The sequence below is a fragment of the Phoenix dactylifera genome, chromosome 2 (assembly GCF_051530095.1).
Source record: "Phoenix dactylifera cultivar Ajwa chromosome 2, Ajwa_hap1_PhDact_Kaust_v1.1, whole genome shotgun sequence".
Taxonomy (NCBI): domain Eukaryota; kingdom Viridiplantae; phylum Streptophyta; class Magnoliopsida; order Arecales; family Arecaceae; genus Phoenix; species Phoenix dactylifera.
Window position 1 is genome coordinate 3,922,206 of NC_143191.1, and position 17,211 is coordinate 3,939,416.

The following is a 17,211-nucleotide window of genomic DNA, read 5'->3' on the forward strand; positions in this document are numbered from 1 at the left end:
TTTTTCCTCAAAGTGAATTGCAGCTTCGGGGGCCAGGGGAGGGAGGCTCTCTTGGGGGAAGGCTGGCCTTGGTGGAGGGAAAGGAAAAAAGGAGGTGGATGAGGTGGCAGGATGGGGAGGATATTGGGGCCGATGAAGAGGATGGCAATGTCGATGAAAGGATAGACATACAGTCTATATTGACTTATATGAAAATGGATAGCTTACATGAAACGAAAATACATGAACTCAAGATGAAATAGATCACTATATGAATGATACATTGCAACTTATATGAAATTAGTGATAGGTGCAACCATAACACAAAATGAACTATGGCTCTATTGCAAGAGATAGTTTTAAGTGCCTTGCACTCCGTTAAAAATTATTACATGCATGCCTTGACTCATGTTTCAGAGGTTAAAAAACTCAAATAGAGTGCTCAAATCAACTGGCTTTTTGTCCGCCAGTTTAGCAATGGTCAAGGCTTTTTTATGCTTCCACTATGCATTCAAAAAGCTACTACATCAGTTAAAAAGAATTTTTTATACTTTCACTATAGCATAGCTAGGCTACAAAGGTAATGCACACACAACATAAAAGGGACCACAACACATGGGCACAAAATCAAAAAAAATCCCTTATTAAGGGACCGCTGGACATCAATCATTGGATCATAGGTAAGAGGGACCACAACACAACACATAGCAGTGAACATTACATATACATAAACAACATTAATCCATGATACCTATAAAACAATCAACCACATGCACAAACACATATTGTGCATGAACAAACCAAAATTCAGCTTCCAAATCTATGGTTTTGATGGCTAAATTGAAGTCGCAAATACCACAACGTATATTGTGCACTAAATTAAAATTTTTCAAGGAAACATTTCGAGAAAAAGCATTACCAGCCAAAGAAGAGGTGAAGCTCTCTTCACTGTTTGACAGAGAGTTCTCGGTCTCTTTGGATGCCTGCTATGGTGGTGCGTAAGGAGGGAGGGATGGCCAGACTCGAGCTGAGGGTGGGATTGTCGGTGCTTGCCGGAAAATCGTCGGAGAGTAGAGGACGGGAGTAGGGGATTCAAACGGAATAACCTTCGAAATTAGGAGGGGGGTAGTCGAAACCTATTTCAAATCATCTAAATGAGGGAGGGGCATTTTCGTCAATTTAAATGGCAAGCTAATGCTGTCGGCTTGTCTGGGAGCTGTAGGACCACTTTGAAATATTTCAAAAATTTGAAAGGTTAGTTTGGCACTTTTAAAGTATAGGGGGTGTAAGTGAGATTGGCCTACAGTTAAAGGGGTGTTCCTGTAATTTTCTCAATATATTTATTTTGTATCCTTAAGTGCTACTTCAAATCTCTTGTGAAGTGTGGATTGGTTCAGATTGGAATGGGCGGTATGTTTTGCATGGAAGGAGGATTCACCTTTCTTTGTGCAAATCCACCATTGGATCACATACTTGTTACTCTGAGATCTATGCAGGAACTTGTTCGAAGTGTTTTGAGATCTGTGCGGTGGGTGGTCCAATGGTGGGATCATGTGGAAGTTAGCTCAGAAGATATAACAGACATGGACTTTGAAATTAGATTAAAAATAGAAAGGAGAGAAAAGGCCACGAGGGTTGACGCTAGATTGGGTTGCATGCTGGTCGAAACATAAACCCGAACTCGGGCTAGATTCTGGCTGGGATCTGCGGAGCACCTTTGGTTCAGGATTGATCTTAACTTTGATGATTGATAACCATGAATTATATCTGCTGAACATCAAATCATAGAAAATTTGAATTATGGATTGAAATGGATTGATACAAACTTCCCCATATTTTCATGGCCCTCCTTCAGTGCCATCTTTTACAACACGTTTAGCAGATTCGCTTCTAGACAGCCTCCTAATTCTTGTGACCTTACTAGTCAAAGTCTGTTGCTATCCCAAGCTGTACTCTGTATCCATCCTAGATTTCCAAATATTTGGCATGTGCATTAATAGGAACTCATTCAAGACTCCGTCCAATGACATTTGCTATTAGTTCCCCGATCACCAGGCCACCTCCGTGTCGTGTGGGTTCGGGTTGCATCTTTCGCCTGAAAGAATGTTTGATGTTTTTTCGCAAGTTGGATCACGAATGGCAGAGATCTCTTTCATCCATCTACCTTCATAGATCTCGAAGCGGCTCTTGTGCGATTCAACGGTTGACATCGTAAAATTCAGTAAATCGTTGTCCTAGCAAAAAAATTCAGTGAATCGTTCTTACGCATAAAAGATATAACCCAAACTCATGGGGCCCAAGCGAATGACTATGCCAACCTAGATCCAAAAAATCAAGACATGCCAAGGTCAACATTCGAATAAAAACGTGGATAAATGAACTCTATAAAATAGGAAGCAAGGTGGTCTTTGGACCCTATGCCTCTTTAGCTCCGCTCTAAAGAAACAACTAAAAAAGAGGAGGCATCGAGGCAAAATATGGCTCCCAAGCAGAAAGGAGAACCGCCGAAAAGAGGGCGCATCAAACGCCGGATATTCACTCCTTTCTGTGGAAGGTTGAGGCGGATGTTTACTTCCATCTGGAACTACTTCCGTTAGCCCTTTCCCTATGAGTGAATAAAATTTCATATGGAGTCTTGAGATGTTTCATCTTTATAGAATGGTTTTCTATGTGGTGTTTCTTACCTTACTCCATTCTTGTTGGAGTGTAATGGCTTGTACTCCTTTTTTTGATCGAATGGTTGCCAAATAAGTTTCTCATTCCTCTCCTTTTTTTTTTTTTTTTACCAGTGACTTGACAACTTCCTATTACTTTAAAGATCCACTAGTTCCAATAATTTTTTTTAAAATTTTCGTAATTGATCCAAGGGATCACCAAATTCTATATGGACTACTTTTGCTACTATAAATAGGGTTGAATAGGATCTAGGAGCGAGATCTACTATATCGAGAAGCCAAATCATACACCAAACCTCTGGAGACCATAGCTTGGCCATTCAACGTCTAATTGAGATTTTTTTTAAAAATCAGATAGCTTTTCGAGATCTAAGTCGTGGTGTTGTTTCTTAAAGGAGGCCATGCCCGTAGCGATCGGATACAAATTCCATTATTTGGGCTCCAAAATAAATTGATCAAACTATTTTTTTTTCACAAATTTTTTTGACCAGACATACCTTTCAATTCGAGAAGAATCAGACAAAGCGACAGAAATCATAGTTGATGTAGAAGTTGAGATATACCTTATATAGAATTTTAATTTTTTTCGTATTTACTTCTACTAATTATGTCTATATTAAGAAAGTGAGTCTTCTTAGAACTAAAAAATGAACCCAACCTAAAATATGTAAGAGCGAACCTCAGTTTTATAAATATGACCATATATTTCAGTTTATAATCAATAAAAGAAAAAAAAATAAAATCATAGTTTCATTATTTTCTTTGTTTTTTTAAATATTTTTTACAAGATTCGAACAGATTAAGAAAAATCTTTTTCTTCCCCTTAGACTTAGTTTAGCAGCCACGTTCCGTGGCATCTGCTATTTCAAGGCCAAGATATTATAGCCGACAAACTGACGTAGAGGGAGTGCAAAGGCCGTGGCCACGTTAACACGACCATTAGTTTTAGCTGTTTGTTATATTACACATGTCTAATGTGATCCAAAAGCTTCACGACTGCAGTCATGCACGCTCCCCATGGTTTTTGATGTTTTTTTTAAGGATCCCTTCTATGGTACTTTTGTCAGCCCGGAAAAAACCGGGCCCATGCTCATGTTTTAGAGCCACAGATCGGGCTTAGGCTTGGAAACTGAGGTCGAAAGAATTTCCGGGCCGGGCTTGGACAAGGACTCTTGTAGAAGATACATAGTGGCCCGTTTTGAGCCCAGCCTGGTCCAAAATGCACTTGAGTCAGGTTGGGCTCGGTTTTTTATGCTTTCCGGAGGAAGTTACTGTCTTATTAGACAAAGTATAACAGATATAATAAACGAACGGATAAACGATAAGGCAGAAAAGCCACCGGATTCATTTCATAGATGAGGTGAATTAAGGCAGCTAGGTAGCTTCCAGTCCTCTATATATCACAACCTAATGGAAGTAATTTTTGACCGCACTGGGCAGTATTATTTTCAACAATCAAAGTATACATATAAAAAGAGCAGTAGGTCTTATATATGTAACATATTAATCCATTCACTAATAAAATCTCCCCCACCCACCCCATAATGATAGTGCTTTGCTCAGGTTTTGTTTGGAATTGCTGTTGGTAAAAAAGCTTTTGAGCACTAAAGCTTCTCGTAGTAGAGCTTTTACAAAAAGTAGTTTGTTATTTGGTAACTATATTTTAAAAATGTTGCGATGTTTTAGCATATATTTGGCAACCAAATTAAGAAATTACTTTCAATATGATAAAATAATTATTAAGAATATTGCATCGTACTAGAGCATTTGTTGGTAACCATGGCCTACTTTAGCTATTGTTAAATTGAACAAAAAGGAAAAAAACCAACAACACTTTCTATTGCTTTGCTTCTGTTAGGATATAAGACTTGAGCATTGCAGTGTACAATTTGGTATTTATGAATATGAGTATCGGTGAAATGAACTTCCTTTTAGGAAAAAATTGGTTAAGCTTATAATTTGCAAGGCCACGAAAATGATCGGAGAAAATGGCCTAATTATATGTGTATATGGAATTTCATGTATTCCGAGGATCGGCAGACAACCATAGCCATCTGCTACACCTACATCCAATTTATGTAGTGCTTATGATTTGAGTCAAATTAACCTTTACTTGATGTTGCTCAACCACAACATTAGGTGTATATGATTTGAGTATAGGTCTAAATTCTAAGGCTAAAGATCGCTTTATGTTTGCTGCACCCTGAAGCGCCCTCACAAAGGAGCTAGCGAGACTATATTTTTTCCCTTTTTCCGAGGGAAAGAAAAAAAAAAAAAGGATCAGTGAATATTTCAGATCCAATATTTTTTATGGGTTCTAGCTAGTGCTAGCAAATGATTCAAAATGCTCCAAGAGGACTAGTGTACAATTTGGTTTAAGGTTCAACAAGCTGAAAACAAATTGAGACTTTATCATGAATTTTACTCTTGAAATTAGTTCAAAGCTGAGCTTGAACAAATTTCAACTAGATATAGCACTAAGATTCGTCGTCTCGGTGCCGGACCTCATACCGATATCATACTAGGACAGTATATATTCATACCGAATACTAATAAAGAACCGATACGGTACAGTATGCTCCGTACCATTCGGTTCGGGACGGTATGACATACCATGCATAGCACATATGATAAATATGCAAAAATATACATAACTTAAATTAAAAATATATAATTGTTTGAAATGTGCTTATGTTTGGCATGGGACGATATTATCTTCGATCGGCCTCATTCTAATAGGAAACCAGCCGAAATGGGTTTCAAACTTTGCGCTCAAAATTAATGTTGAGCTGAACATGGATATAGCCAGGATCAAACGAATTCGACTCATGAATTGAAGTATGAGGACGAAGTAGGGAATGAAGAGGAGAAATAAAACAAAAACAAAAAAAAACGACAAGAAGAACAACAATAGGGCCAGTGATGGCACCCAGCATTTTCCAAATATTAATCGAGTGGCCCACAGCTCGTCCTCGTTTGGTAACATGATTAGTTTGAAGCTAGGATAAGAGGTGGTTCGATTTACGGGTCCTCTCCATTGGATACGTACAGTGTTGTTCCTTTCCGGGGTCCGCAATGCAAGGTTGGTGGGTCGTCTTTTATGAGATTTTGGAAGGATTGCGAGGGCTTCGTGCGGTGGTCGTTTCTGGCTTCGTACGACAGTACCGACGGTAAACAATTTTTAGCCACCGCTTGTTCTACTTTGGAAGAATAAACAAAAAAGAATTATTGGATGTCACCTGGACTTGCTTGGTGATGACCTCGTCAGATTTCATGTTCTTAAATCCTACCAGATCGGATCAATCGTACTATTTGGTGTTTTCAGCAAACACATAGCACAGGCTGACGACGAAAAAAAATAATGATATATATATCTGGGCCAATAAAGTTGCTGATTGAGTGACTTTTTTTTATGGCTAACTATTCAGTGGGTGGGGCGGAATTGCCTAATACTTTTTGAGCTGTTTTATTTTTTGATTTTTTTTGGCTGTATCTGTACCTGTTTGGTATGATTTTTTCTTTTTTTTTTTCTGCAGGAGGTGCTTGTTTATTAAGTTGGTAAAGTTCTTGGAATTGGATTAAGTGATCTGAGATAGAATCCTGCCATTAATATCGGTGTTCGGAAGATTAAAGATATAGCAAGAGGGCTGTTATGTATTTTGAATCCATCGATCGAGATCAAATTGTACAGGTGGCTAAGTCACGGGTTCGTAATTCAAGCATGGGCTAATAGTGGGTTGATTGAGATCAGGAATGACTCGATGCTTTCCCTATGTATTCCCCAACCTAATCACGCGTTTTGACGGGTCGATCAGGACAAGTTGATCAGGGTTCAAATTTCTAACAAGTTTAGAGCCTCTCAAGTTTTTCCTAGCCAACCAGCTGTTTGGTTTGCAATTATGTTTGTCCATGCATTACATGATGGCCCATGCATCACGAGCCATTTTAATCAATACATGGATAGCCATGATTGCAAGTTTGAATGGCCAAAGTCGGGTCCCAAACCTAAGAGTGTGAACTTTTATGTACATGTTCGTAATTGAGTATTTATATAGTGAGCTAGGTGACTCTTCTCAGCCTCCTTTTTCATCATCATCATCAAAAAAAAAAGAGAGAATTTATATAGTGAGCGCAAGCAAATCAACTCTTATGCCCAACCCTAGGAGTAGTAGTTGATTCGTAACTAAATCCCTAATCCCTGGAAATCATCGAATATTAGGATCCATCAAAACTTTTCTTCTAAAAAATCTGCATTCGTCCCTAAGCTTTCAGTGAGAGAGGGCTCCTACTTAACCAAGTAATTAATTTCCCTATCGGTATGCAATATGTCTAAACAATCATGAAATATATGAGATGGGAATATATATATATATATATATATATATATATATATATATATATATATATATATATATATATATATATATATATATATATATATATATATATATATATATATATATATATATATGAGATTGTCGACTATTAGAGACTGATCACAACACGCAGTCGGAAAACATCAAATGTGGTCCAAGAAGATACGAAGATATGGAATGGATATCTTCATTCGTATAGTCAACTTATTATCTCCACTTTTTTATAGTACATGGCTTAGGTTGCAAGCAGCAAGCTGCCATCAAAGCCACCTGCATAGAGCTGCATTGTAAACTGTTTTATGCCCCATATGGTGCACCCAGCCTCCTGTAACCTAAGCTGGGCCCATCATTATAAGTTTTGATCATATACATAACTTATGTATGTCATTTTCCTATCGGGCTAGTCAATAACTATGGAACCATGCATCCATATTAGATTTCTAGCTCGATCGGAGGATCAAATCAAACATGGCTCGCACCGAGGCGCCTTACGACAAGCTAGCACTCAATCAAAGGTTGGAGCCGACAGATGTTTGGCAATTGGAGGCCAAATTGTCGACTAATGCTGTAGATATGTACAAAAAATATATGCATGCATACATACATGTATATGATTTTATTCGGGGAAGATACAAAATTGACACCCTGCCCACAAAAACTGTGGCATTGTGGGGCAGGGCATCACATGAGCGAGCCTCGCCACATCCACACCTCAACTCGTCGGGGATTTCCACTAGGGAGAAACAACAAGGAGGCCTAATGATAACAAAGACAACAACAACAACATGTAATTTGTTTTTGTCCATATAATTGATCTTGTGAGGGAGTGAGGCAGAGGGTGAAGCCATGTAGCTCCATGGGCATGGAGGCAATGATCAAAAGGATCCAAAGGAGAAGAAGTCAGGTTGATGGAGTCTTGGAGGATAGAAGCCAGCGGGTGAAGGCAGGGAGGGTCCGCATGTCGGCCCGGTAGTGGTGCTGGGTGAATGCCATGAAATCGGCCCATGTGAAGTCCGGGTACAGCCTCGGCCTCCCGAGATCCCCCGGCGGTGGCCGCACCACTCGGTCCTCCCTCGGGCATAGGAAGAAGGCCAGCGACCGCCGCTCCCGCAGCCGATTCACCACCGCCCGGTGCAGGCAGCTCTTGTACCGGCCATTCGACAAGGCCTGCAAATTCAAACATGGGAGCACTCTTAATGTATCCATGCATGCCTCAGTCCACAACTTAACCTAGCTATCATATTCCTTTTGGTTACGTACTTAGCCGTCCAAGTTACCATTTTTGTTGGATGCTTCTATGCCGTTTGGAATTATATCTATAAAATAGAATGAAGGCAGTGTGGTAATGCAGGCAGTGGAGTCTTTGTGGCTTGACTTGACTTGTGGTAGAATGATTGTCTGCTCTTTTTTGCTAAAAACGGAAGTATCATACATAACATATACGGATACAACTAAGAAAATCAAAAAACAGTACGTCACGGAGTGCACAGGACAACTCCGCCTCTTCCACCCAGAGGTGGTCTTTTGAATGGTTGGCAATAAAGAGGCCACTCCGTCGGCGGCCCCATTAGCCTCCCTAAACATGTGCTTCGCTTGGAGCACCATTCTATCACAAATCATGGCCCGGATATCTCCCCGTAGGGGATGGTAATCACCGACCCCTCCGGAAACCTGCCGAACCCACCCAATGACCGTTCTACATCTTGGGAACATGGGAACGGTTTCATGCAAGCGATGGTGCATTGTTCTACATCTTGGTTTGATGCATGTATGGGAAATTGAAAGGTGTGAGAATACATGCATGATGATGGACATCACTAGCACCAAAATGAAATATGCATGTCAAAGATAAGTATGGATCATTTAGTCTTAAACTCTTGCGATTAATGCGTCGGTGAGGTATGATTCAGTGGTAAAAACTTGGTAGTGGTTTGTATTCTGCAGAATTAGATGCCCAAACTTGGCTACCCACCACAAAATCTAGGAGAATTGTTTGAATTTAGCCACTATTTTTCTTAGCATTTTGTAGGTGCCAATTAATGCTTACTTGCATGGTATAAAAGTTAATTCTTCATGAGCACTTGCAACCGGCAGCATCGATCATTTGGAAAGGAAATCAGTTTATTTTCATCCCTGTCAATCTACGGGCAGTAGATTTAACATGTGTTATGAATTGTATGCACAATAGCCCTAACTTTATATGAGGGTTTGAATGTCAGATGCTAGTTAGGACAGAGGCAAACATAAAATAACATTCTAATTATAAAGGACTGGGTGATATGTTGTTCCTTGTCGATGGAAAATATGTAATGCTTTTGCTTTCCTTCGTATTTTTGGTGCTACGAAGATGGTAATTATGATCAATATAGTTCAGTAACTAGGGGCCACAAGTGTCTCGTAAAAGATGTGATCAGTAGGATCGGACAAAAATGACATGGCCCGTGCACTGTGCCATACGCTACGTACTATTTCCCTGCCCACCTATGGGGGCATCTTGACGAAACAAGACAAGCCAATATGCTGGCTTTTCTCTTATGGTCATGTCATAAATATACGAGAACCTAGGCGTTAAAATGGACATGAAAGTAAAACCTTCAAACACAGCTACATTGGCCTTATCTATGTAACGACACCCACCGCATGCATGCATGGACCCTACCAAGATCATCACCAAGCGTGGGCATCCACATCCTCCAAACCTCGCTAATTCAACAAAACCTTAAAATAAGAAACTTCTAAATATCTGTTTGGATGATCGAATCGAAAATTTTATTGATAATTAGTACAATAAATAAAATTATAAAATTACAGGTTGAAGTATATCTGTATTCAAAAAAACTCAAGAATAGGCCGGCTCAAATCCCATAGAGAAAGATTAAAAAAAAAAAAAATCCACTTGCTTCATGAGCTGTGTGTCATATATACTAGAGTATTAATTAATTACCTACCATTACTAAGTAATTTGGTGAGTATCGGTTTATGTGCACATACCATGAACGTGTCGCCAATGTTGATGACAAGAGCATCGTGGATCGGGCGAACGGAGCGCCATTCATCATCGACAAACACCTCAAGCCCTGCAACCTGTTCTTGCTGGAGAATGGTGAGCGAGGTCGGGTCGCAATGTGGTCCGGTCCCGAGGGTGAGCTCCGGCTCTTGACATGGCGGATAGTAGTTGCATCTCATTATAGAGCTGCTGTCCTCGAAGAATTCTCGATAGAAGGATCGATCTACTCCCAAGCTGATTGCTAGAATCTCCATGATGGCTAATGATAAGTCCTTCATGGCCTCGCAATACCTTTGATAGACCAACCTATACGAACCCAGTTGTTTGCCATGCCATCAGCAACCAACATGAAATGCTGCCATGGCATGCAGTCCAATGAAATGCATGACGGTGTAACATCAGGTAGGAGGTAGCTTACCCCGTTCTCTCGAAATCTTTGCCGAGGATGGAGGTGAAGTAGTCCGCGACCATGCGTTCCGGACCAGGCTCATGGTAGCCAAAGGAGAGGGTCTCCTTCCATGGCAGCTTGGTGGAGAAGCGGTCGGCGTGAGCCCCGGCGTACCCCCACATGCTCCCTGGCTTCCTCTTCGCCAGGAGCTTGCTGCCGAGGGGAAGCTTGAAGAATTCATCCATGCAGTCAAATGCGTCTCGGGTGAGAGAGATATCGACGCCATGGTTGGTGACTTGGAAGAAGCCGTGGCTCATGCAGGCCCTCCTAACGAGCTCCGCCGCCCGCAGGGTGGATGCCTCGTCGCCACGAAAGAAACCATGGAGGTCCACCACGGGCGCATTCAGCTCCTTGGGAGTCCTCGGCCTTTCGCTTGGAGGCCATATGAATTCCTTGGGTATCTTGGTCTGTTTCCGGAGCAAAGTGGAGTCGAAGACCATGCCGCCGGCGCCGGCGTCTTTCTTTATATCTATTGGAGGGCGGAGGAGGAGGGAGGTGGGAGTCGAGTCCATTTGGAGAAGAAGAAAGGAGGAGAGGGACAATATGGGATTTGGGGTGTGGAGAGGGCTATTTGTAAGTGGGGAAAGGCAACAAGAGGACAAGAAAAGAGTTGAGATGAGGAGGGGAAGGGACCCTTGGGCGTATGGACTATGGATTGATAGGGGGGAGTGAGAAGGGAAAAGGCCAAGGCCGCCCATCGGTGAGGTCGAAGAGGTGGTGGAATCTTTTGGTAGGTTACCAACAGCTGCGACAAGGGATGCCCTGTTTTAACTCCAATCTTCTTGGTCTTTTTCCCAAGGCATGAGCATTCGTTTCCACAGGAGATCCTCAGAAGCCCAAGTTGCAGGTGCTGTAATTGGAGGGCAATGAGTGTAATTCCCGGCTGCTATCCAATTCATCCTGCAGTGTTTATGGTTTATGAAAGGAAAAAAAGAAGAAGTTGGGAGTCATTATTCTAATCAAGTAAAAATTGTCTTGTAACTAGGTGCTAGGAAAAAGGGTTACAAGTTGGGTAACGCTGAGTTTCTTATGGGCTGAAATAATAGAGTGGGATAATCTTTTGGTTTCAAACCATATTGGATCAATGTGGAGTTGGATGATAAATTGCATGGTCAGTGAAATGTGTTGTATTCTTTGTTTAGATTAAAAAAAATAGGGGGAAAAAATATGTTACATGCTCTAGCTGTACAAATTTCCTTACAACTAAGTCTAGTAGATAGAGGATTTGAAGTTGTATTGGTTGCTATGATGGTGTCTTGTATTTAGAGATTAGCTTTAGAAAAATAAAAGTATCTCAGGCGCCTTTGGTCCATTAGCTTTTGGCTGCCCCAAATATTTTCCTTTTTCTTTTTTCCTGCTTATTGAATGATAAACTTTGTAAGATACGCATTTAGAAATCAGAAGTCAAGTGCCTTGGAGATCGCTTATCCATGCATATAGTCATTATCAAGCTAAGATACATTGTTCATCACATACTTTAAAAATTTATATAGCTGATCTAGGTCTCACATCTTAAAACAAATATAAATCAAAATTTAATTACTCCCTCTTATAGTTAAACTCCGTCTACTCTCTTTTTTTTGATGTGGACCAAGGCTTCAATGATGTGCGCTTTTTTTTTCAATAAAAGTAAGAGAGGTAAGCTGTTCTGTTCTCTTCATCATTCCACATTTTTATTTTTAACCTTATTTTTGTTTGTCTCAAGAATTTTGACTTAGTAGTTTGCTACAACCATTTTATTTCCCATCTTTTGGACTTTGGATCCTCCTTGGTTTTTGGAGCAACTAGACAGTCTAGTAATCAACCCACCTTGTGATTGATAGCAATTAATTCGAAAAGGAAATGTAAGTTCTCTTTAGTACTACATGTCCTTTCTTATTTAACTATGCTCCTTCTTGTTTCACAGGTTGGAATCTATGTTTTACACCATAGAGGACTATATAGCTTTTGACTGCCACTTTGTCATTAGATCACGAAGATAAGCTACTATTTGGATATCCAACGACCACATGCTACATTTGGTATGCAATGCAATGCTCTATGTTTGATAGTTGTTCATCTTTACAATCGGATGATGCGACAGCAGTTAGAGATTGTACAGCTCAATATGATGCAAAATATATACCATAGAAGATTCAAACTCTTTCTTTCTCTCTTTTTATCTGTTCTTTTCCTCTCCTGTCCTCCTCCATCCTGCCCCACGTAGTGAGTGCATGTTCGGAAAGATCCAAATGATGGAACTCCCTTTTATTATTTATTTTTCCGAAGTATTATCATACTCTTCAGATGGATGTCATTGGTCTATTCCAGCCCATCCCCATGCTGCATGCCAACAAAATCCTCTCTCTCTCTCTCTCTCTCTCTCTCTCTCTCTCTCTCTCTCTCTCTCTCTCTGTAGGTGTGTGAAGATATAAACAATATGCTCAAATTGGGGCCAAACAAGAGAGAAAGTATATATTGGTTGGGTTGACAAGTGGTGCAGAAACTTGGAAGTAATGAAATAATAAAGCAAAAAATGACATAGTATATGAACCATGTGATATGCCTTCTCAGCAGGAGGATACGTCAAAAAGGCCCAGACTTTCTCTTGTTTTAACTTAATAAACCTAGCTCTTCTTTTGTGGTCGCAAGGAGTGATGATCAAACCAATGGAGCCGTGGTTATTTGAAAAGTTATTGAAGCGGATGTGGGCGGTGGCTGCATTCGGCCCAGCGAGAGGCTTTGGATGGGAACGGATCTTGGTGTGGAGCCCACCATCTTGGCATGTTCTTGTGGCCTTCCATCTGGCAATCTTTCAATCAAAATCTGTCATCCTCCATATTCGATGAGCTCGAAATTCAGGGTCGCTTGATTTGATAGTCTAATTGTGTCACATCAATCCGCACTACTTGACGCCAGGAGAGTTTAAATTGGGGATAATTAGGTCCGTATTTGATATATAGTCTTGACCAAAATTTTAATTCCTATTTTATAATTAAAATAATTATTTAATATCTAATTTTTAATATTATGTGCAATAAATAAAAATATAGTATGTCGAACCGGCTCCATACCATATGCATCGATACAAAATTCAGTATCAAGACAACATATCTTAAATATAAATACCTGTCTGATACATATAAGTATATCCAATACAAAGAAGAACTCATGCAGCCATGGATGTAGATGTGGATAGAATATATATAGGTCTATGCAGAAGTATATAATGCCATCATGGGTACATGCAAAATAATGATGCTAGAGTATGCAAGATTCAATATTAAATACTAAGATGGCAAACAAAATTGCTTAAGAATTACAAAATGAAAAAAGTCCATATGTTAGTATAAGTCGGTACATAGAATTATGAGTACATATGATCTGCTTTTGATGACAACATGTAGAATATAATGTGGTTTGGTTATGATTTGAATGATCAAAGTCTATATGAGATTAGAAGATTTTCCAAGCACTTATATTGCTTTTTAACAGTGCACTCAACTTACAACTTACCAATTGTCAGGGCTTGCTGGTATGAGTTTTCATTTCGTGAGCTTGGCTTCTGTAAATGAGGCTTCAGCTCCTATTTGCGCACCATGCGTTGAGCTACGTCTCTCTTAAATCAGACTTGATAGCAAATTAGGTTTTAATTTAGATAAAACTAGGCCTCGATCATTTTTTTCCTTTTTTCCCTTCTTCTTCATTTGTTGAGTTTGGCTATTCTAAACCATGCTTGAGTTCATAATTCCACATCGTACGTTGAGCTACATCTTCTTTGAATTCTAATTAATTCTCCTCCTCCTCCTCCTCCTCCCCTCCCCTTGAGAACTAACCAGTATCTTTTTTTGATGGAAGAGAACTAACCTGTATCAATCAAATATTTAGTGCATTTTTTTCACTTATAAGATAATTTGTTATGATTTTCTGTATGTAATGCCATGGGCTTTTGACTTGTGAGTTACAGGACGGCTGCTTAAGTAGCTTAATTTCATTTGAGCCAACCCAAGCCAAGTGTGCTAAATGCAGAGTGCTTAAGGGTTTTTGATTATTAAGGAAGAAAAGTTTTATGTGTTGGTTACTAAACTTAGTTTTTAATATTTAGTAACTTATGGTTTTATTTTCAATAAATGCATATTAGTATGGTGAGGAGTTATATGTCTTTTGGGTTTTTGGTCATGTGGGAGTTACATGGAGTTATAAGGAATTTATTTAGAGGAAGTTATTTGAGATTTATTTGGGGTTATGAATGGTGTAATGACTAATTCAATTAGGGAGGTTAAAAGACCATCTAAAGTCCCTATAAATATCCATGTACTCTAATTGTTTTTTTATGTGAGTTGAATGAAAATTATTTTTCTTCCAAACTTTCTTCTTGAGTGTTCTTCCGCATATTTTTTTAATCTAACAAAGTGGTATCAGAGCTAGACTGATCCAATGGCCAACAATACGATGGCATTTTCGGTTTCTCAACTCACCAAAGACAACTACGAAAATTGGTGCATCAAAATGAAGGCACTTCTTGGCTTGCAATATGCATGGGAGATGGTTGAAAAAGGCTATGTGGAGCCTAAAGATGAGGCGACTTTGACGGAGAATCAAAGGCAATCGCTAAGGGAGTCAAGGAAGAAGGACAAAAAGGCTCTTTTCTTTATTTATCAAGGGTTAGATGAAGCCACCTTTGAGATTGTTGGAGCTGCTACAACATCAAGACAAGCTTGGGAATTTCTTCAAAAAGCATACAAGGGTATTGATAAGGTAAAGAAGATTTGTCTTCAAAGCCTTAGAAGTAATTTTGAATCTTTACAAATAAAAGATTCAGAATCTATTGCTGATTATTTTACAAGAGTTATGGTGATAGTTAATCAATTAAGGAGGAATGGTGAAACTCTAACCAATGTTCGAGTGGTGGAAAAGGTGTTGCGGTCTTTGGATCCGAAATTTGATTTTGTTGTTGCAGCCATAGAAGAATCCAAAGATTTGGAAGAAGTGACAATTGAAGAAATTATGGGCTCTTTGCAAGTTCATGAGAAAAAGCTTAACAAAAGAAAGGAAGAAAAGCCACTGGTGCAAGTTTTACAAACGAAGCTTACTACAAAAGAAAATTATGGGAGAACTCAAGAAAGAGCCCGAGGACGAGGTCGAGGCCGTGGCCAAGGACGAGGAAGAGGAAGAATCAATTGTGGCTCATCAAGCAATGAAGAGAAGGAGCAAGGTTCAAATCCTATAAGAAGAAGAGGACGTGGTAGAGGAAGGCCATATGAAAGAAAGTGGTATGATAAATCTAATATTCAATGTTATAATTGCAAGAAGTTTGGGCACTACTCTTCAAATTGTTGGAGTGCTACTAATCAAGTTGATGAGAAGGTTAATTATGGTGAAAAAAGAAATGAAGAAGAAGAGCCATTTCTGTTATTAGCAAATAAAGGAGAACAAAGCAACAAAGAGGAGGCATGGTATCTTGATACTGGAGTAGTGAGCAATCACATGTGTGGCAAAAGAAGTTTATTTGCAGAGCTTGATGAATCAGTCGTTGGTCAAGTTACTTTTGGAGATTCTTCTAAAATTCCGGTAAGGGGCAAAGGCACTATTTTGATTCGTTTGAAGAATAGCACTCATACATTTATTTCTAATGTTTTCTATATGCCAAATATGAAGAATAATATTTTGAGCTTGGGGCAACTTTTGGAAAAAGGTTACAATATTCAAATGCAAAGTCGTACTCTTTCTATAAGAGATTCAAGAAATAGATTGATTGCAAATATTGAAATGACAAAGAATTGAATATTTCTTCTAAATATTCAAAGTGAAGTTGCTATGTCTTTGAAGGCATGTTTTAAAGATTCATCATGGCTTTGGCATTTGAGATATGGTCATCTTAACTTTGGTGCTTTAAAGCTTTTATCTAAGCATGATTTGGTGAAGGGATTGCCATTCATAGAAGATCCAAAGCAGCTTTATGAAGGTTGTCTTCTCGGTAAGCATCATAGAAGGAGCTTTCCAAATGAAGCAACATATCGAGCATGGGAGCCACTAGAACTTGTGCACACAGATGTTTGTGGGCCAATTGTTTCTGCCTCTTTTGGTGAGCACAAATATTTTCTCATTTTTACTGATGATTTTAGTAAAAAATATGGATTTATTTTTTGAAAAACAAATCCGAAGCTTTTAGTACTTTCAAAAGATTCAAGATATATGTTAAAAAAGAAAGTGGTTATACTATTAAATCCTTGAGATCCGATAGAGGTGGAGAATTTACTTCTACAGAATTTGAAGCTTATTGTGAAAAGAATGGAATTCGTAGATCTTTGACAGTTCCATACTCTCCACAACAAAATGGAGTTGCAGAAAGAAGAAATAGAACTATTCTTGATATGGTGAGATGCATGTTGAAAAGCAAAGGTATGCCAAAGCAATTTTGGGCCGAAGCAGCAAATTGTGCTGTTTACATCTTGAATAGATGCCCCAGAAAAGGCTTTCGAAATATCACACCACAAGAAGCATGGTCCGGTAAGAAGCCTATTGTTTCTCATTTAAGAGTTTTTGGAAGTATTGCTTATGCTCATTTACCGGAAGAAAAGAGAACTAAACTTGATGATAGAAGTACTAAATATGTTTTCATTGGTTATGATGCTTGCTCAAAGGGGTATAAATTATATAATCTATGTAATGAAAAAGTTGTTGTTAGTAGAGATGTTGAATTTGATAAAGAAGGCACATGGGATTGGAGTTCTCAAGAAGAAAAAA

General features: G+C 39.2%; 2 protein-coding genes across 2 annotated transcripts; one reads left to right on the forward strand and one right to left on the reverse strand.

The window, feature by feature from the left end:
• Positions 1 to 7,512: 7,512 nt before the first annotated feature.
• Positions 7,513 to 11,089, reverse strand: LOC103702619 (gibberellin 20 oxidase 2-like). The gene is made up of 3 exons (XM_008785120.6): positions 10,456 to 11,089; positions 10,022 to 10,343; positions 7,513 to 8,197 (listed from the first exon to the last, which is right to left on the reverse strand). The coding sequence occupies exons 1-3, from the start codon at positions 10,995 to 10,997 to the stop codon at positions 7,931 to 7,933; spliced, it is 1,131 nt and encodes a 376-aa protein (XP_008783342.1). The 5' UTR covers positions 10,998 to 11,089; the 3' UTR covers positions 7,513 to 7,930.
• Positions 11,090 to 14,916: 3,827 nt separating this feature from the next.
• Positions 14,917 to 16,248, forward strand: LOC149768183 (uncharacterized). Its single transcript, XM_089929323.1, has one exon. It carries the CDS (start codon positions 14,917 to 14,919, stop codon positions 16,246 to 16,248), a length of 1,332 nt encoding a protein of 443 aa, XP_089785449.1.
• Positions 16,249 to 17,211: the final 963 nt, after the last annotated feature.

Bases quoted from the DNA above. Each gene is read 5' to 3' on its own strand.
- LOC103702619 (XM_008785120.6), bottom strand. From the start codon at position 10,997: ATGGACTCGACTCCCACCTCCCTCCTCCTCCGCCCTCCAATAGATATA. The intron at 10,344-10,455 runs GTAAGCTACCTC...GGGTTCGTATAG, and splicing joins AAAGATTTCGAGAGAACGGG to GTTGGTCTATCAAAGGTATT. The intron at 8,198-10,021 runs GTATGTGCACAT...TTGAATTTGCAG, and splicing joins ACATTGGCGACACGTTCATG to GCCTTGTCGAATGGCCGGTA.
- LOC149768183 (XM_089929323.1), top strand. From the start codon at position 14,917: ATGGCATTTTCGGTTTCTCAACTCACCAAAGACAACTACGAAAATTGG.